General features: G+C 34.6%; 2 protein-coding genes across 2 annotated transcripts; one reads left to right on the top strand and one right to left on the bottom strand.

Moving 5' to 3' along the window:
- Positions 1 to 1,347: 1,347 nt before the first annotated feature.
- LOC132176614 (uncharacterized) lies at positions 1,348 to 5,558 on the top strand. The gene is made up of 3 exons (XM_059588872.1): positions 1,348 to 1,673; positions 4,293 to 4,441; positions 5,216 to 5,558. Exons 1-3 carry the CDS (start codon positions 1,497 to 1,499, stop codon positions 5,352 to 5,354), a joined length of 465 nt encoding a protein of 154 aa, XP_059444855.1. The 5' UTR covers positions 1,348 to 1,496; the 3' UTR covers positions 5,355 to 5,558.
- Positions 5,559 to 8,235: 2,677 nt separating this feature from the next.
- On the bottom strand, positions 8,236 to 10,026 carry LOC132175133 (dof zinc finger protein DOF4.6). Its single transcript, XM_059586971.1, has 2 exons — positions 9,791 to 10,026; positions 8,236 to 9,351 (listed from the first exon to the last, which is right to left on the bottom strand). Exons 1-2 carry the CDS (start codon positions 9,809 to 9,811, stop codon positions 8,584 to 8,586), a joined length of 789 nt encoding a protein of 262 aa, XP_059442954.1. The 5' UTR covers positions 9,812 to 10,026; the 3' UTR covers positions 8,236 to 8,583.
- Between the last annotated feature and the right edge of the window lie 11,419 nt (positions 10,027 to 21,445).

Below are 21,445 nucleotides of genomic sequence, written 5' to 3'. Positions count from 1 at the left end.
AAATGGATATGATAAAAAATGAGAAATATGATTATGCGATTACAAATAAGATGTTTAAGTGATTATGATTGTGTATTTTTTAGTCTATGGCTTGCTAATATGTGCTTCTACTTCAATTAAGGCTCTCCCCCTTAATGTATACGTGTTCAATGGATAAATATATTCCTGTTTATCATAGTGTACTTGACTTTTTTTTCTTTTTTTTTTTTTTCTCTTTTTTGATTAGAATATTTCAATTTTCATTCATTTGGATCCAAGGAAGGTGTTTGATGGTATGCTTGAGAGGAACGTAGTTGCTTGGAATTTGAGGATTGAATTTATGGGTAACATCCGAAATGGAATGATTTTGGCTTGCTATATCAAAATTTTTTATTCCGCCCCTCGTTTGCTCAACCTCCAATTTCCTCATAATCTTGGGAGCAAGAAGTATGGTTTGTAATTTTTTAACACGGTCCATGAATCCGTTACTAATCAATGTGAAATTTATAAGTGTTAATTCCAATTAACCTGTTTAATTAAACAAGTTAGATTATGATTAACTTCATATCTCAACACGACTCAAATCTAATTTACGACATTTATGATTGTCAATTTTTGAAATTATTCGCGAACAAAGATACAAATCAACACAAAATTAGTAAGTTTGAGTTGGAGGGTCGGACTCTTTTAATTAAATGAGTTGAGTTATCGTGAATTTATATAGTCGTATATGTACAACCAAATCTCTTCAATTAGATATAGTTGCATTCAAATATAACTCTTGTAATTATCTCTCTTAATTATCTTTAGAGTAGTTTTATCTCTTGTAATTATCTTTAGCGTAGGTTTATCTCTTCTTATAAAGTTCTTTAGTTGTATTAGTTCTCTTAGTTACTATCAAGTTTAATAATTGTTGTTAAACTTGATTGTAATTGTAACATTTCTTCCTATATATATACAATGATAACGAAGCTAGAAATTTATTCCACCAAAAGCAAGTTTCTTTGCTTTTTTTAAGTATAATTATACATCGCCACGACTCAAATTTTTTAAACAACTTACAAAATCAATACAAAATTAATAAATTAAAATTAAAAATTTTAATCAATTTAATTAAATGAATCGAATTCCGCTTTATCTGCATAGCTTTATAAGTATTCCTTGAGACGCTAACCCAAATTATCACAATTTTCGCGTGATCTTCGTGCATTTGTTTTTGCGTTTAGCGTTTAATTCACCCACGGCGTGGTTTTCTTACTGATTACATCTTGACCGTCCATCTCCTGCGAAGGAGGTGTCCCATCTCTACTAACCGAAATCCCAACTCTACCCTCCAAATAACCGGTAAAACCAACCCCAACATCACCAAGTCACCACACTCCCTATTTCCCTCCGCGGCGCGACATCAACGACCCGACGACCCGAGCTCTCGTGGCTGCCAATTCTAATAAAATCTTCGGGTTTCGGGATAAATCCGTCATTTGTGAGTATTGTGAGGGAGAGAAAGGCCAAAGAACATGTACGTCCGAGCGGTGCCTCCGACGGATCTGAACCGGAACACCGAGTGGTTCACGTACCCGGGCGTGTGGACGACCTACATCCTCATCCTCTTCTTCTCGTGGATCATCGTACTCTCCGTCCTCAACTGCTCCTCCGGCATGGCCTGGACCATCGTCCACCTCCTCCATTTCTGCGTAACCCTCTCTCTTCTGTTTCTCAATATTTGATCCGAATTTCGATTTTGTGTTGCTTTGTTTAATTACATGACTTGGGGTTTAGTTTTGGAGGATTTGATTTAGCTGGTTGATTAAGAAAAAAAAATTCGTTGATTGCTAGATATATAATAAGATTGAGGATATCTTTCATGAATGCTTGATTCGAATGGTAATTAGGTTTTCTTCGCAAATATTGGTAGTTCGGATGCTAAAAATGGAAATTTTCTGACAATTATGTTGTATAAAGTGACCAAAATTTGGGTGTATGGTGTGCTCTAGGATGACTAGAATGGTTAGGAGTATAATATTGGAGAATTAGGATAGCTTAAGCTAGGAGTTACCTTTTTAATTCCAAGGTGGGCGTTGAACGTGTGCTTTCTACTTTTGAATTGGCTGCTTAGGTGCTTTAGTTATGTTAACTCAGCTCAACTAAAGCCTTAATAATCCCAAGGAATTGGGATTAGCTTTGTGGATCCTTTTATGTCACTCAGACCTATCTGACGACATGTCCTTGTTTAACCTCTCTGACTTTTCCCTCATTTTAGTAACTGTTGGATATGAGGCATTGATCAACATGTTGTTGGCATCAATAGTAGTACATTAGTGTTGGGCATGCTTCAGCAATATATGTGTGTGTGTGTGTGTGTGTATTTGATTGGATTACAAAAAGCACCCAGTGGGATTTGAACCCACAACCTCACCGTCCACCTTGCTACAAAGGGTGAAAGTACCATAAACCAATATTATTAATTTAAATGCTAAAAATGGACTGTGTGGGGACTGCATGGTGTGCTCTTAAGGAGGGGACTAGAATGGTTAGGAGTATGATAAGTTGTTTCTGGGTAATAAGCTGGGAGTTACCCTTATTATTCCAAGGTGGGCGTCAAGACTTTTTCTTCGTAGGTTAACGAACTATATGTCAAGTTTCTACTTTTGGATTGAATTGCTTAGGCTCTATAGTTTTCTCAATTCAACTCAACTGAGCCTTATTCCCAACTGATTAGGATTGCTACATGGGTTCTTTTGTTGCCACTCAGTCTGATCTAGGGCTGTGGCCTCGTTTACCTCTCTAACTAGGCTCTTTTCCCTCATTTTAGTAACTTATAGATATGAATCATTGATCAACATGTTGTTGGCATGAATAGTAGTACATTAGTAATTGGGCATTCTTCACTAATATTGTTAATTTAAATGCTAAATGGAAATATTCTAAAGGTTATGTGATAAAAGTGACTGCCTTTCTAGCTAGGGACTGCATGGGGTATATGGTATGCTCTAGGGCGACTAGAATGGTTAGGAATATAATATAAGTTGTTTCTAGATAATAAGAGCATTGGTATAGCTTATAGGCTAGGAGATACCCTTTTACACTTAGACAGCAGCTTGGCTCACTCCCTTAGTGCTTAGCTATCTTGATTTCCTTGTTCTTTTCTCTTCTTCTAGTTAGACGTTTTTCTTGTATACTCCCTGTGTACTAAGGTTGCGCCCCTCGGTGCTTTTGATATATAAACATTACTTATATAAAAAAAAAAAAAAAAGGCTAGGAGATACCCTTATTAATTCTGAGGTGGGTGTCAGACATGTTCTTCGTAGTTTAAGGAATTATATGTGTAGTTTCTACTGTTGGATTGGATTGCTTAGGCTCTTTAGTTTTCTCAACTCAACTGAGCCTTAACCCCAGCTGATTAGGATTGGCTACATGGATCGTTTTATTGTCACTCAGTCTTATCTAGGGCTGTGTCCTCGTTTACCTCTCTAACTAGGCTCTTTTCCCAAATTTTATAACATATGGATGTGAGATATTGATCAACATGTTATCAATATGTTAATAAGATAGTCTAATTTTGACTATGGAGATTGTTTTTTCACCATATCCATCTCTCAATTTTATCAATCGTTTGCTCTTAATCTATTATGAGATGGTGCTATATGTAAATTTGATAATAACTTTGTTTTTGTGTGGATGAATCAACATGCACTTCTGTAAGTAGTTGGTCGCAGTTGAAAACCTTGCAAGGAAATGTTCCATATCCTGTATGGATAAACTGCAAAAAGCAACTTAATGAGTAGCCATTAACTGTTATTGTTCTGGCATCTTTCCTGAATTATCTCTTGTTGTTTAGCCTTCTTTTGTGCTGCCTGGAGTGAGTGCGGGAAGGTGCTGCATTGTCTTTACCAACATAGTATGATTTGTTTGTTTTTCTGATGCCTGAAATTCTTTCTTCTTTTGTCTTTCTTCTTTTACTTAACACTATGTTCTTGACTTTTGAGAATGATGTTTCTTTTCCTCTGGAAAATCATCTAGAGGAGTGAAGATAAATGGTCTCTACTACTAGTTTTCACCGCCGTTGATTTTGCTAAGACTTGAATTTTATTGGAAAGCTTGTTTTCTTGAGAATATGCTGTTTGCAAGTCAAGTATCTAGTTGGAAAGGAAAATGATGTTTTTGAGATTGAATTAGTTATTATATTAAAATAATTCCGCCTAATGATCTAGACAAGAATTAACGTGTTCTTCTTCACTTTGCATACTTATAACCTTCCTGTTCCTGTTATCAGTTTTACTGTTTTCACGTGGTGATTCTCTATCTTCATTCAGGTTACTTATCATTTCTTCCATTGGAAGAAGGGAACACCATTTGCTGAAGACCAAGGTATCTACAACAGGTTGACTTGGTGGGAGCAGATAGACAATGGCAAGCAGCTCACTCGCAACAGAAAGTTTTTGACTGTTGTACCTGTTGTCCTGTAAGTATTTCATTAAGTTCATTTCTTAATCAAGTGAACAGAAGAAATGTGTATTGTAGTTATAGCATCAATGGTCTCATGTCCTTATTAGTTGAAAAAACACTTTTGGTGCATGGTGTGTGATGGGGTTAAGGAGGTGGTTGCTGATTTCACAGATTATTGTGCCCCTCTCAGCAACCTTTCTGAATTTAAACCCCGGACTATATCCTCTGAGCCCCTCGAAGTAGGACTTTTTACACCAGGAATAAGAACCTGAATAAGTATCTGAAGCTCTCATATAGTGCTAATCAATGTTGGGGGTTGATATGTGTTGTAGGAACTCTACAAGGCATTGTTGAACTCTTCTTTTTACTGTGCAGTTAAGATCTAACTTCTGGTGCCATTTACTCTTTTTTACTTTATCCTCTTTTTTATGGGACATATTTACTTGATTTGCTAGGCAAACAAAGCTCCTCCCGCAAGGCTCTGTTTTGAGAATGTTTTGCTATATAATACTCTGTATTTCATTATTGATAGAAATTGTTGATATTCTGGGACCATAGCCAGTTCTTTGCTTTCTCATTATATGTTGCTTTTCTCGATTGTAAAAAGGTACTATCTCTTCTAAGAGAGTCTTTATTTGTTTGTATATCACATGTTCTACTAGCTTATGAAAGACATAATTTTTTCGACGTGAGAGCCAATTTCAGCAGTCCAAGACTTAAAAATTGCTGTTGAAAGTAGTACAACCTTAATAAGAACGGTGATTTTATTGCCATATGTTTGATTTGGCAGGTATTTGATAGCCTCACACACAACAGACTATCAACATCCGATGCTCCTTTTTAACACATTGGCAGTGTTTGTGCTGGTGGTTGCAAAGTTCCCAAATATGCACAAGGTCCGAATATTTGGAATCAATGCTGAAATGTGAAGACACTCAAGTTTGGTTTACTCCTGTTCTTAGGATGATCATTTTGATATTCCATTTGATATCCCTGTACAGATGTTGAGACTGGAAAGGGTGTAATATTTTTCCTTATTGAAGCAAAAATTTTACGTATATCACTGTTCATCACATTCCGGAGAAATAGTCCCACTGTATTTTCTCTCTATACCAGCTAATATTGGTGAACTATGATGATGATGCTAATTGCCATGCTATTTAAATCGTTTTCACCTGAAGCTAACACCTCTCTTTTAGTTTGTCTAAAAAAGAGAAAAAAAGTTTGCTTGTGCTTTCTTGTTGAACAATGCTCATGGGGGAAGGTGAAAATGTTTGTTTGTTTGTTTTTTTCTTTTTCTTTTTTTCTTCTTCTTCTTTTGTTTACTCTTTTTCAAAAATAAAAACACTCACAAACAATCAAAATACAAAAGAATCTTAAAAATATTAAAATAATTTTCACTTTTATGTTAGAACATTTTTCAAACTTAAAAAAAAAAAAAAAAAAAAAAGGCACCCTGCCAGTATGTGGAAAGTGGAAAGCTTACACAATAGGACCGACCTATTCACATCCTACCAAAAAAGCCAACCAACAGAGTTCTGGACGGTGGTGGAATGTTCTCTCTGTTTGTAGCTTGGTAGCACTTCCAAGCTACTGCATGTCCGGTAACAATATCAGAGTGGACCCATTGATCTCATGAGTCCCAAGGGATTGAGATCCGGGAACGTATACTCTGACGGTAAGTAAAAATTATTATTAGATTCAAAAAATAATGATAATTTATTCTTAAATCATCATTATATTTTCACCGTCACGTAACTTGCAAGTCACAAAAATGGTGTGCAAGCCACTGGTTTGTCATTGGAGGGGTTGGTCGGATCACCTCTTTTGGTTACGGGGCCAATGACCAGTTTAGAGTGGTCGAACTAACCTAATAACCAAAGGAGTGGCTTGACTATATCTTGTTGGCTACCCCATTTTATTTTATTTTTCATTCTCCTATATTAATTTGTTAGGGTCCGGATTGTTTGAATTAAATAAACGGTTACAGATGAAAGCTAGTGCAACCGGCATATATATATAGGGATCTGATTCATTTGGAAAAGCATAACCTCTATCCACGAGTGAGAAAAGTAATGTGCATGCATTAAAGAAAATGACATTTTCATTTTGTAATCAACAAAAACTTGCGACAGTTTAATTTATAATGACCAAATTATAGAATTAATATTCGTGACATTTGGCTCTATGAATTATTCAATATGGTATGAGAGATATATAAGTTTGAACCTTTTTTTTTTTAATTTGGTGCGAGAATGAGCATAATATGAGAATTTTATTAAAATGTTCAAAAGATATACTATATATAAAAGGCTCTCGATCAGCTAGGTAATTACAAAACCGAACAAGTTTAATTGCTCAAAGCCAGGATCGAAATTTCATACTTTTAGGGTTGTGGGGTCTCTTTGTTTTTGGTACGTAGGTCTCGTTGCCCCAACCCACAGCTCCCCGATACTTGAATTACAGTATAATTCGAGCACCCTAATTATAGGGTACCCTCGAATCATTCCCAAAGTCATGTTTAGATGATCCATCCAGGCAACAAACACAAGTTTGTTCCCATTCCCGCTACCCTTTCCCATTAATAGCTATAGGTGGTCAGAAAAACTTTGAACCTATGCACCACCCTTGGTGCTCAAGGAATATATATTTTGTCCAAAGTAATGTTTGGGTGGCTGGATATTCTGGTTTCCCTAACATCTCATAGACAAAAGCAAAGTAGAATCAAAACATCATCATACATGAACAAAACCCCCCTAAATTTGACAGGAAAAACATTTCCATGATAGAAAATCATCAGTGGTTGATAGAGATTTTTAACAATTTTGCTGTCTAGATACTAGGAATTCAAAAAAAAAACCACCTATAAAACCCACTAATCAAATAAAACAATTGAGTCTCATAAAAAATCTTCCACATTTGTTTGCAGTGTCCAAATGCATCTAACATTTGCTAGTTATTATGCACACCTAGTGGCTTACAGCAAAGAACCAAAATAAAGTAGTTTATATATATATATATATATATATATATATATATATAAAAGAATGGATGGTTTAGATCTGGATGGATATCATCAGCTTAGTGGGGTGTATTATTCTTTAGCACACTTGCCAAGGGGAATGTTTGTGGGTCCCTTCTAGGACCAGAGAGAGAAGGCTTTGTCAGATCTTTCTCAATATTTCAATGAGAAAAAGAAAAAAAAAAAATGGAAGGGAAGTTGTGGCATGGAAGCAATGACTTTCGTATAGTAAAGGTGGTGGCAATGTGAGGGAGTCTTCAAAACTGTTTAGATATAGAAATCAGTAGGTGAGGCTTTCGGTTGAGGCAGGTTTAGTGGTTCTAAACTAACGTTAAGGTTGAGCTGCTTTCTGCAGAGTTGTTTAGAATGTCATGTGGGAGGGATCAGATTTCTCACCTGGCTACTCAATATCTTCCATGGAGATTTGCTTCGATGATTGGAAGAATGAAGAATCTATGCGCTAATCACACTTTAAAGCCTGTTTACAGACAGCAAGAAAGCAGAATATATATATATATATATATATATATAGAGGAAGATAAAGATATATGGAAAGAATGCAAAGCAACCACTGCAAAATTATAAGTACTATATATATATATATATATATAAACAGAGGCTGTTTTCTTTTTTCTTTTTTCATTCAAGAACCTCCTTACAGACTTGCAAATTTACATAATTTTTTGGATGAAAAACTTGCACATTATACATTCTGTTTTTTGTCCCAAGCCAATTAATGTGACACAATAGTGAGATATATATGCCCTTCTGCTCTTGAAGAAATTACATGAAATAAAGGGCATGGTGCATTTTCCCTTCTCTACTTGTTAACCCTAAAAAAATTCTGGGCATGTCTTGATATCTCTTCTTCTATCCTTACAAAGTATCTCAAATCATATCATCCTTTCGTGAAGCCAACCTAAAATAAGCTTCAAAATTCCCACCATGCTCAAAGAGTAAACAAGATGATTAGAAGGAAAATAGAAAAAGCCAAAGGAGAAAGAAACCCATGTATCCTATGATCTGTTAGTTATGAAGAAATCCAAACAAGTAACCCACAGCCTAAAAACCCATAATTGAAAAAAGAAAAGGAAAAAAAAAAAAAAAACATAAACCCAGATTATCTTTCATCTTCTTTACCATGATCCTCCACCTAACATTCCAGTCCAATACCCAGATGAATCTCCTTGCTCTTTGCTTTGCTCAATACCGCTTGTAGTGCTTGAGACTTGTTTCAAATCTTCAAATGGAAATAAAAGCCTCCCACTATTCTCTTGAACAACACTCTGGAAACTCCCATATCCACTCCCTAGCCCATCCAGAGAGAAATTCAAGGATGGCTTGAAATCCTGCAAGGGAAACCCAGATGTGTAAACTGTGGTTGGATCTGCAGGAACTGGCATAGGCATGAAAGAATTGAAATTCCTTGAGGTTATCCCTGTGAGAAGCTCCAAAGCTGAAAGCTGAGATGTAGAGGTAGTAGTAGTTGTAGTTGTAGAAGAAGTAGCAGGAATTTGGTTCTGCTTGTTTCTGAAATCTTGAGTGGCTGGGAAAGCCAAATTGAGATCTTGAGTACCCTCATGGATCTTAAGATCAGGAAGCTTTTTTGAAGAGGAAGAAGAAGAAGATGATGATGATGATGATCTCTTGTTCTTCCTTGAGCCTCCCCCAACAGGAATGTTTCTGAGAGATCCACCTTCAGTCCAATACCTTCTACATGTTTTGCAGAAATATCTTGGCTGTGTGAGGCTGTAGTTGTTGTAGTAGCAGAATTTGGTGTTTGTTGAATTGCACCTTGGACAGTTTATAGCTTGTTCTTTCTGAGGCCTTGCTTTCCTCTCTAAAGCTGCAGGCTTTGGACAAGTGTTTGTGACTATCTCTTCTATTGGTTTCACCACAATCTCCTAAAAAAAGGCCAAATCACAAAAGGAAATCAACCATAACTTCGTCAAGATCAAACAAAGAAGATCAAAACAAGTTAGCTGCTGCCTTTAGACTTAAAAAGAAAAGAAAAAAAAAAAAAAAGGGTTTCTTTTCCTTTATCATATAAGCAAAAGAGAAAGATAAAGTGAAATATGTTTGAAGAACTGATAAGAACTAAATCCAATTAGGTGGGGACTTGCACTAGGCACACTAGCCATGAACACCATCATACTTTTTTACCCAAAAAGTGCCCAATAAACAAGAGAAACAAACAATTAAATGAAAAGCCAGACCCAGAAAGAAAGAAAGAAAAAGAGGAAAAAAAAAAACAAAAAACAAAAAACAAAAAAAAACATCATAGTCTCATACAGAATCAACAACACAAAGACCAAGTGATCATGGATCTCTCTGTCTAGCTACCTGTGGCCATTGAGTGTCCATGGATGCAACTGAAAGCGGTTGATGCAAAAATGGTGTCTTCAAAGAGAGTAAAATGACCTCTTTTTCTTCAAACTGGTTTTAAAAGCAGGAAAAAGGAATGTTTAGACTGACTGGTGGACGTACTTTGTATGTAGCACCCTTCACCCTTGCTTTATGTGCTGTGTACATATGAGGGAGACACAGAGAAATACTATATATAATTATATTCTTCTCATTTGTGAATATTTTAATTCACAGTTCTGGGTGGGAGTATCTGTTAATAATCTTATATATATATATATATATATATATAGTCCCACCCACGAAATTTCATATATATATATATATATATGAAATTTCGTGGGTGGGACTGTAGATATATATATACGTACATTTTGATCTTGTGGTAGTGGTGGCTTAAAACCTCTCTGACCAGAAAAGTAAAGGGAAAGTGATCAGATTTCTTCCATAATTTTTTTTCAGGCAGCCAGATTTGTGAGGTTTTTGTCCACTTTGGTTCCAGAAACTGTGTTTTGATTTAACTTGTTCCTGGAATTAAAACGAAACCAAAAAGACGAAAAAAATCGTATGAAGAAAATAATTGACTTGTTTTAGTATAGTAAAGTGCATGATGTCTTTATGGGTTACTATTAATATGCTTCGAAGATTGGATTTTAGAATTATTATTTTGTAATTTTTATTGTAAGTCTCTTATAAATTGCCACGTCAGTTCATGTCACATTTTTTTATGTCAAAAAATGCTTAAGATGCTATAACTTTTATAATAATTTTCTTAATTATAAACTGAAATTACAGTCTATAATTAGTTAAATGATTAAAAATGTATAATAGACGTACAAGTTAACTACTAACTAATTAAACGAACAAATGAGATTTTTTAGTTAATCATCTTATAAATTGTGGCTTGCTATGTCATTTTGTAAGCTAATCATAGTACCATATATTTGAGTGGTGCTTTTTGTTTTTTAATTTAAAAAGTGTTTTGACGTAATATAAAGATAAAAATAGTTTTAAGTGTTTTTGAGTATTTTATGCTTGAAGTTATTTTTTAATTTTTTTTTTTTTAAAAAAAAAACAAAAGCAAAAAAAAAACCTAAAGAGCATTATTAGACGAACTCGTAACTCTATGTTTGTTAATATATTTTGAGAGGTATTTTTTGTTTTTAATTTTAAAAAAGTATTGTACCGTGACATAAATATGAAAATTGTTTTTGTATATTTATATAAGTATTGTTTTGTATTTAAATTATTTGTTTATATTTTTATTTTGAAAAAAAAAATGGTAAAAAAACAAAAATATTAACAAAGGAAAAGATTTTTTTCCATATATATATATATAAGGAATTAGCTAGCAAGGTAGACAACTCTAAAGATGGCTATGGCTATAGCTCTCATCCTTTAAATGCTTTAGTTGAGACAACCAAACTCCAATAATGTGACTATCAGTACAAACCCTTTATGCATGGAGGCATGCAAAGTGACTCAGGATCCACAAAATTATAGCTATGCTATACTCATAGACATAGTGGGAGCCCAGTAGGGTGTGAGAAATTAATGCAAGAGGGTGACAAATCGCCCAAATTATTTTTTACCATATGGTCAATAACTTTTGCTGCAAGCTAGCTATAGCAGCTTTAATTTGAAGATAAGGAATTGAACTTTAATTCATTCATCCATGCATGCATCATATATATATGAGATAGGCCATGCATCATCAACGGATATGAGGAATGGCTAATTAATGGGTATATACCTTTATTTGCATGCCATGTTGTGGACATGAGAAAGGACAAATTAGCATGCTTTTAGGTTCATAATTTCCGCATGTATTTGAACTAATGTTCATAATTAGCAGAATTCTTCAACCCATTATTTTGTCCTTAACAAATACATTAATTAATTAATTAATTTTTTTAAAAAAAATTAATAATACCAATAAGAGGTACTATGCAAAATATATATATATATATATATATATATATATATAAGGTATTAGCTGTATTTGCCCTATCACTTAAAAAACATTAATTACGTTGTAGTTATATATTGGAACTCCTATAATCACTTAAAATAAACTAATGCAAGGCTTAATACTCGTAAACACTTTTTTGTTTGATAACACCTAACATTAACAAACAACCTAAAACATTCAAAATTATACTTTTACTTTTATGTCACCTCAAAATACATTTTCAAACAAAAATGAAGTTAAAAAGAAAAAGAAAAACATCATATAAAAAGCATTAACAAACCGAGACAGTTTGTCTTATGAAAAAGAGACATGCATGGTACAAATTTAAAAAATAAAAAATAAAAAAAACGTAGGCATAAAGAGAGTGGCATGGAAGATGACTCGACTCAACCAAATTTCCAATCCCCCACAAACATGAATTGACAAAACGTATATCTTTCATCATGAAAAGGGACTCCTTAACATCAGCTTTGTAAAGCAAATGGTGGCAGCCAAGCAATCAATTATCACACTAGCTATAGTTGTGGCCATGCAGCATATAATATATTAGCTGCAGGTCGGTCTTGCTAGCTTCTTAGGAAAAACAGATGGGAATAATTAACAACGTTAATGTTATTGTCACAGTCATAGACATGATGTTTTAATTAACTTAATTAACTCTCCCAAATCTCTTTTGTAATCACGAATTTGCTCACGGGTGTTTATCCTAATCACCACATTAGAAAGGAGTCTCTTTCCCAGTCACATCTAAGGGAAACACCAAAACAGAAAAAGAAAAATTTGCATATCCCAACACCTTCCTGGGCTGAAAATGTGAAACAACTTGACGACAAAAACCCTTTATATTAAACTACAGAAACAACACATAAAACAACTGCTAGCTACCCGACCTATATTTGTATATACCGTAGGTAAATATAGTACTGATATTCTGGCCGGTTGCATCTCTAGGTGAAATATGCCATCTATCACTTGATCTTCAGCTTTGGCTTGGGTTCAGTTTTAGTTGGATCGGACTCGATCGATCTGTTAAGATTGTATATGATATGTGTTCCGTATACGTGTCTAGTTGCAATTGACACTCGACATAATCCAAACTCTTCTCTTTCATTATTATTAAAAAGGAATGCTTTTTGTCTCAAACATGTTTATAAAATGGAAGATTGTTTGATAGAGTTGTTTGAACTGCCAAAGCGCCATTAAAAGCAGTTAATGCCAAATTTATCTCAAATCAACTCAATGGCACCCCTCCGTTTGAGTTCATAGCTAGGGTTCAGTTCCTGTTAGAGTTGGACTTGTCAAAATTGAAACACACGTCATTTGTGTTTGGTTACAAAACACACGCATGTTCTAATCTTAAAAGATTTAGTTCTAACCGAAATTGAATTCAAACCAAACCCGTAGAGCTAGCACAATAACTTTTTGGTTATGGGGTTCGGTGATAGTCATTACCAAACAAAATACATCTTTCAAAATTCAATCGAACTTGAATGAGCGTTTTCGGTTTTTCGTCATCGAAGCTCTTCCTAGTGTTGATTTCCAACTAGTAATTTTAACTATAATCATGCTCAAATAGAAAAACGAGAAAGTAGTCCTTCCAAAAGCCAAAAAGGAACAGACGCTCAATGCTCACATGCAGTGCCGTTTTTGTCACTTGTGATCACTTGGGTACACAAATTGGAGGGGGGTTATAGCTGGTGTCCTTGATCCATCATGGCATGTGCACTATGCAGTCACGTCTTTTAAGCAGAATGATTGAACGGTCCTGATAGGATCGGTTTCAGATTGTAATCATGGCCGTGATTGATGAAAATGGGGCCCTCTATCCATCAATTATAGAGGTCCCACGTGGGTATCTTTCTAAACCAAAATTGCTCTCATATCATTAGCATACGTAATCGCATGCTCTCCCCAGGCCCTTATAATATTATTAGGCCCACGTGGAGAGCATCTATTGCTTCACTCAATCAATCATGTCCCAAACTCGACAAAAAAAAAAAAAAAAAAAAATTGTTAATGTATTCTGAGAAATGTTTTTGTTTTTAATTAGAAAAGGTGTTGATAAAACATGGAGGAGTGAAAATAATTTTGATCGTTTAGAACAAAAAGAGAGAAATAGTTGATGATACAAAATTTATTTACCTTTGAAAATCTGATGGTAAGAGAATGGTGCTTAAAAGCTTATATACATATTATTAAGATTAGATTTAATTTATGTGGGACATAAATATCGTAATATATCACTACACTTTCACAGCAGATATCCACAGTAGCCTACTCAATTCTAATACATGTTTGTAAAATCATTCACATAACAGTTGATGAGTGTTTAGATATAACACGCCAAACATATTTAAGGGATTTTTAGTTTGAATCCAAGTTGAGACGAATAATTTTTTTCAAATTTAGTTTATTAAACTGATATCTATTTTAATAACGCGTGATTCTCATGTGTATGTAAGAATCATGTGCTTTAAAGATGAATCTCGATTGATAGACTGAGTTAGCTAGGAAATTTTTCTTCAGCCAATTTAAAAGAAAATTTTGTCCATAAAAAAATTATTAAAAAAAAACTAAGAGCATGTACGGACAATTTAGAATAGACCATGATGTTATGATTGCCTCCCAAAACCACCAAGCCACAACTTTGCTATCACATAATTAAAGATAGGATCATAATACACTTACTTGACATTACGTCTAAATCACTAATCTTTAAAAAAAAAAAAAATTCCATCTTAATCAATATTGTTATTAATTTATATATCCTTTCAATTATTTTCGAAATCAAATTTGGACCTAAATTTCAAACTCAAAACTCAAATTTGGATATTAAATTTCAAAAATCAATGTAGTTGTGAATGTTTTAAGTGTTTAGAATTTGTGTTGAGTGTTAATTTCATGTAAAAATACAAGGTAAAATTTAAAATGACTTCAAGAGAAATTACTTACTATATATACAAGACATTTATTAATATTCTTATTATCACTTGAACTCCATTCAATCTGGCATGACGTATCAGTTGATCGGACAACCTACTCCAAGCTAACGAAACCTACAATAAGAAAAAAATAGATACGAGTGATCTCATCTGGCGAGCCAACGGGATAATACTCTGATACTAAAGTTAATATTCTTTTAGAAAATAAGAGTAATAAACTTAAAAGATTATTGTGTGGTGATAGACGCTTCATACCTCTTAAGTCTTAATAGCTTATTTTCTTAAATTCGTGTGCACTAGTTGCATTGCATTGGGCTTGACTCTTGCCCTAGTGTCTCCCTATTAGTAGGCAATGCTTTTAACTAGATGAATGTTTGGTCATTAACTTTGACAAATTACATCTTATGTCATGTTTTGCTTTCCGTCGGTTATGGTGAGGCATTGACATCAAATTAAATGCTACTTACTATTGTTGTAGGGAGGTAAGAAAATGACGCATGTATCAAAGTGTAATGCGCTGACCGATATTCTACTAAAAATGTAAGAAGTAATTGGAGTAGGGTTGTTAGACCTCTATGCTAGACTTCATAGATTTCGTGTTAAGGAAGTAAACCAACTCTCATGGAATTAACCGATATCTAGACGGTGGACTCCCCAGGTGCTTGATTGGGCTTGGACCACCTACAGTGTCATCCGCCCAATGGGTCTTGTCGGGACTACTTTAAGCCCGGGCCCCACTATGAAGAAGCATTGTTTTTTGAGTACACCATTGCAACATACGAAGTACAAATACTCCTAGTGTATCATTAGTGAATCTAGCAGTATCCTATATAGAATGGAAGGTGGATCTGCACTGCAGGGCTGAATTGGCGGCGATCAGAAGCCGTCAGATGTGGGGCATCTTCTCCGGGCGGGGTGGGGGCCCATCAAAAAGCACCATCGCTCACACCAAGAAAGGCATGCGATTAGAGATAGTGGGTGGGGCGGTGGGGGTGGGCTTTGTGGGGTCGGCCCGTGGGCCCCGCCGCAAAAAAATGCGCATGGCCAACTCATTCTCTACCCAACCAAGCAAGGAATCTAACCACAGCCGTCCGATCAAAATCGCAACAATTTTTTATGTTTTCTTTAAAATACCCCGCCCAAGCCTTGCCTAAGCCGATGATGTCACGTGCCTCTTGACGTGGACCGCATGTGCTAGTGCGGGACACGTCAGCAAAAAAATATAGCAACTTTGGATGACTTTTGTCACACATTTTATTCCCTCCAGTCAAATTAGTTGTAGATCGGTGTAAGCGACCCCCGATTAGATAAATCAGGGCCGTTGGATCGGTTCGAGGGTGGGGAGGAGGCGGCTTGGGTTCTTGGGACCCACTAAATCTCAGTTGAATTATATTTCCACTAGGGCGGAGGGGAGCTCTTTCGTCGTGTTATGGTGTGAATAGAAATGGCATCATATTCCTTTCAACATCTATTGAAAATTTTTCCATTATATTGCCTCCAAATAATACCCACATGGAATCAAATGAGTCATATGTATTATTTTTAAACGAAAATAGTGAAAAGTCTTCGGTTTTAGATTGCATTTGAAAAAAAACGACGGTTTTAAGATTGCACGATTATAAAAGTCAAACTGCAATTTTATTAAACGCCTAATTACATTTTAAAGACGATTTCACACTCTAATCCCACCGAAATTATAATTATAGTGGCATGAAGAATTGTAGTTTAAATTTATATTATTTTCATGTATTTTGACAGAATAATTTAAGAGAATACATATTATTGTAAACAAAATAGAGAGAGAGAGAGAGAGAGTGAAAATACATGAAAATAATTTTGATAAATTAACACATTAAAAAAGTTTTTTTTTTTTTTTTTGGGTATCATAAGTGCACTTGATGGGGTCCGACCGATCAAAATTTTGTGGCATAAACTCGCAAAAGATCTTGATTGTTGATTATAAGATTAATTTGCGAAGAGTAATGATATAAGTACAATTAGTTAATACGTGTTGTATGTTTGTGATTGAGTTACGTGAGCGAGTGATTCTATTAGTTCTTTTAATGTCCCTCAAAAAATGAGGCGCCTTTAAAATTATCATTTGATCAAAAATTTAATAATGATTAATTACAAATTCAATGATGATTTTAAAAGTCACATCATCATTTGAGGGACATAAGAGTAACACAAGATTGAATTATAATATTACTCTCACATCAGCTATTTAAAAAAAAAATTAACATCTTTTTATTACATATTGACACGGGTTAACAAGTTGGAGAGAGAGGGAGGGTAGACTTTTGCCGACCCATGGCTGAAAATTAGTTTTGCAAATTTTGAATTATTAGGCAAACGCGGCATTAGTGGAGAATGGAGAGTGGATAGGGGGGGAATGATTGCAGTAGGGAAGGCCGGCGCCTTAGGAAAGGGACCACATCGGCTATATTCTCCCCAGGGAGCTTACTTCAGTGGGGAAAGTTGAAGAAATCCCATGGTGGAGTGGTTTTTCTGGGTAAGAGTTGAAAGTCATTGGATTCTGTAGAAAAAAAGTAGTATTTCAATTTTTCATTTCTTGGATTCCTGAGATTCGCAGCAGAAACATTTGGGATCACTTTTTTTCTAGTTTTCAGTTAATTTGTTTAGAGAAAGTGGTGATCCTGTGGTCTTGGATTATTCATGCAAACCTTTGATGGTTATAGGCCCCACGATTTTGAACCCAACACATGTTTTTAAACCAAATTTGTAAAAAGTGCTTTTTTTTTTTCAAGAGAAATGTAATTATTTACACTGATTTATCATATTCATTTCATACTAGTTGACGTGATATATTTTAAGTGATTTTCTCTTTATATTTTTAAGTAACTGGCATGATAATCATAAACCATTTAAAATACGTTATGCCAACCAGTAAAAAATTACCTTTTTTTTTTTTTTTCTTTCAAATAACTCCCTCTGTTTTTTTAACTTTCTACCGGTGATGAGTGACATGGTCAGCAGGCCAAATCATGTCTGATAAAAAAAAAAAAGAAGCATGTGTTACTAACTTACACGTGACACACGCCACACTGGACACACTATATATTTATTATTTGCTATTTTTAACTAAATGCCTAAAAAAAAGATGTGTTTAGTGTCATTTTCTTACACATTTCTTATTCTTCTTTTTTTAAATTTATCATTGAATATGCGGGATTCACATGTGTATCCTACCGAATGATGGATTTGCACATCTCTTATAGGAAGATGGACAAAAAACATATAAAAAAAAAATGAAAACAAATATTTCTCCTAAAAAAAAAAGAAAAAGAGTCAATTATTTGATTCTTCATTGATGAATATTTTGAACTAGAAATATAAGAAGTACCATGTGTGGTGCAACTTTAACTCCCTTTTTTGTCTATCATCTTTGGTGGGTATGACTCACACATCAACATTTATGAGTTGTGTTTGTTTGGTTGTTAATCCTAACACGTTTTTATTAATTAGTACTAATTTATTATGTCTAATCCTTCCACGTATTTTCTTTGTTTTTATTTGGTTATATCATATTTCAACCCGGATCTTTCAATAGGACCCGGACGCATTGAGATTCGGACGTCTCCCATAACACGATACAAATAACACATGTTATAATCTCAATGGGTCTAATTTCAACTCGAATAAACACCGAGCTCAAGGTCCCTAAATTCAATGTTATTTAGGTCTTAATTCCCCTCCTGGGAATACGTTGGGCCTCAAATTAGGCCCAGGCCCAGGCTGCCAATTGCCTCCTATACATATTTTGGCTTGGTTGGAGTACGGCCAGGCCTCATTGTCGTCAGGCTCTGTTCGCATTATTGCTTCTTCATGGACCACACCACAACTACTACCGTAGGCCCGAGCAATCATGGTCGTATATTTTTGTTCCACAAGTTTGTCCCCTAAATAAAGTTAGAAAAATAAATAAAAAAACTTCCTCCGTTCTGACATAGAATTTGTGATTATTATTTTATGCATTTTTAAAAAATTATATCTAATAATTACATGCTTTATTACCAATATATATGTGAAAATCACACGATCTACTGACAAATATCAGTTTAATAGAGTCAATTTAATAAATTCCCTACGGCTCAACACAATCTAAAACATTTAGCTTACATATAAAGATTAATGGTATACAAGGGATGGAGGTGATAATGACGTATCTCCTCAATAATGGCAACCCAACAAATGTTGTCGCGAACTCATGGCAGACTATGTGATGGACCTTGTCTTTCTTTTTTTTTTCTTTTTTTTTTTTTTTTTTTAAAAAAAGGGGTTTATTTCATGGAAATTTCTTGCAATGGGACTTGAGAGTTCACCTATTCAAGCAATCTAAGTAAAGGAGGCTTGGGTTATCTCCGCTCCCATTGATAAGCACAAGTAGGCTTTTAGATGAGTAAAATAAGACAATTTTATTGCACGGGAATATAATTTTAAAAATTTATTGTCTTCAAGCTCTTGTCATGAATATATAGTTGATGTGGTTATGAGGCGTCCTTTATAATAGAAGAAACACCAGGCCAAAAATTGAGAAAGGGGCAGCCATCAAAGGCCCACCCTTATTGTTTGCTTTTGAAGCTGTCAACGGCAAACCATTTTTTGGCAATCAACTATTCAAAATTTCCAGCCGGGGCTACTTTGAATGAGCATGTTCCGTGCCCATCCCACCATCATTTTCCTCCACCCAATCAACCAACAATTCCTATCTATTCCTTTCACCGACTCAAAATAAAACATAAATGTTCCGTTTGTTAACGCGTTTTTTAAGGTATTTTAAGATAAATGTTCTGATTGTTAAAGCGTCTCCTCCACCCAATCACCTAACAATTTCTATCTATTCCTTTCTTTCACCAACCCAAAATAAAACATAAACGCTTCGTTTGTTAACGCGTTTTGGAAGGTGTTTTAAGATAAATGTTATGATTGTTAACATGTTTTCGAAGGTGCTTTTCTGTTTTTTGTTTGAAAAACGTGACATTAAATTTTAAATATTTTGCGTTTTCAAGTATTTATTAATATTAATTATTTGAATTTGGTTCATTTTAAATGATTATGTGGATTGTAATCTTTAATTCCGTAGAGGTACTATCATTTTTATTACAAAGTTTTTACAAATTGATATAGTAATTCATTTATCAATAATAAAAGATATAATATAAAAATATTTTCTAGAAACCTGGGGTCAATAGTCAACTTTGACCGACATATTTCCTCACGTCCTATGTTACGGCCCACAGGCACAGCCGCTCGCCGTCGGCGATGGTCTCGATAAAAGTGAAAACCGTGATCACGGAATTACAGCTTATCATTTGATTAATCAAAATCGACAAGGCTAATTTCCCTAGGAGCACGTGGTGCATGCCATGCTCACAAGGCTAATTTATATATATATATCCGAGAGAAAGATAGAGATGGTTGGTGGCCAACTATGAGTAGACCGAAGGCTGTGATGCATTTGTTTTTACATAACTTTCGTAGTTAAATTAAAGTTCTTTGAACACATTTAAAAGTTCTACTATAAGTTTTACTTTTTCTTCTTCTTCTTATTTAATCTTAATTTCTGTATGCCCATCATGTAATCATTAAAAAAGAGTGAATGATGGGAAAAGATAAAATGAAAATAAAAAAACATTAAGAAAGAAGACGGTAAATATTTAGATTTTGCCTCGTGAAATGAAGAGAAACCATTCGATTATCTAAATTTTGTTTTGTTGCATTTAAAGGTATATATCGTGTCACGTCATTTAAAATTTTAAATGATGTGACATTTTACAACATATATGTTAGAGTAATTTTTGGTCCATTTTTTCCAGAGTGACCAATGAACCTGACAGGGACTTGGATGGGGTTTCTTTGGGTATAAGATCAGTGTATCTGCAAAATAGAGAAATCGCCAAATTGTCCTCGCTTGAAGTTGAAAAATACTCCACTACTTAAGTTATTGTACTTATTTTTTGAAGTGTAAAAAATGGCTTGCGTTCTTTAGAGATCTAGCCTATGGAGACAAAGAAAGCAAAGATAGCCAAAGAGAAAAAAAAGTAGAAATCTATTATATCTTGGGATTTGACGCGCATATCCCATAAAATTTAGGTTTGTCTCCTTTTATATTGGACTCACTTGAGAAGACCATGTAGGATCCGTGGTGAGATTTTATATAGTTACCCTCACAAACGGTGGCAATGAACCTGACAGGGACTTGGATGGGGTTTCTTTGGGTATAAGAACAGTGTACCTACAAAATAGAGAAATAGCCAAATTGTCCTCGCTTGAAGTTGAAAAATACTCCGCTACTTAAGTTATTGTACCTAGTTTTTGAAGTGTAAAAAATGGCTTGCGCTCTTTAGAGATCTAGCCTATGGGGACAAAGAAAGCAAAGATAGCCAAAGAGAAAAAAGTAGTAGAAATCTATTATATCTTGGGATTTGACACGCATATCCCATAAAATTTAGGGTTTGTCTCCTTTTATATTGTACCCACTTGAGAAGACCATGTAGGATCCATGGTGAGATTTTATATAGTTACCCTCACAAACGGTGGCAATGAACCTGATAGGAACTTGGATGGGGTTTCTTTGGGTATAAGAACAGTGTACCTACAAAATAGAGAAATCGCCAAATTGTCCTCGCTTTAAGTTGAAAAATACTCCGCTACTTAAGTTATTGTACTTATTTTTTGAAGTGTTAAAAATGGCTTGCG

The sequence above is a fragment of the Corylus avellana genome, chromosome ca3, assembly GCF_901000735.1.
Source record: "Corylus avellana chromosome ca3, CavTom2PMs-1.0".
Classification (NCBI taxonomy): domain Eukaryota; kingdom Viridiplantae; phylum Streptophyta; class Magnoliopsida; order Fagales; family Betulaceae; genus Corylus; species Corylus avellana.
This window is presented reverse-complemented; position numbering and strand designations above follow the sequence as displayed.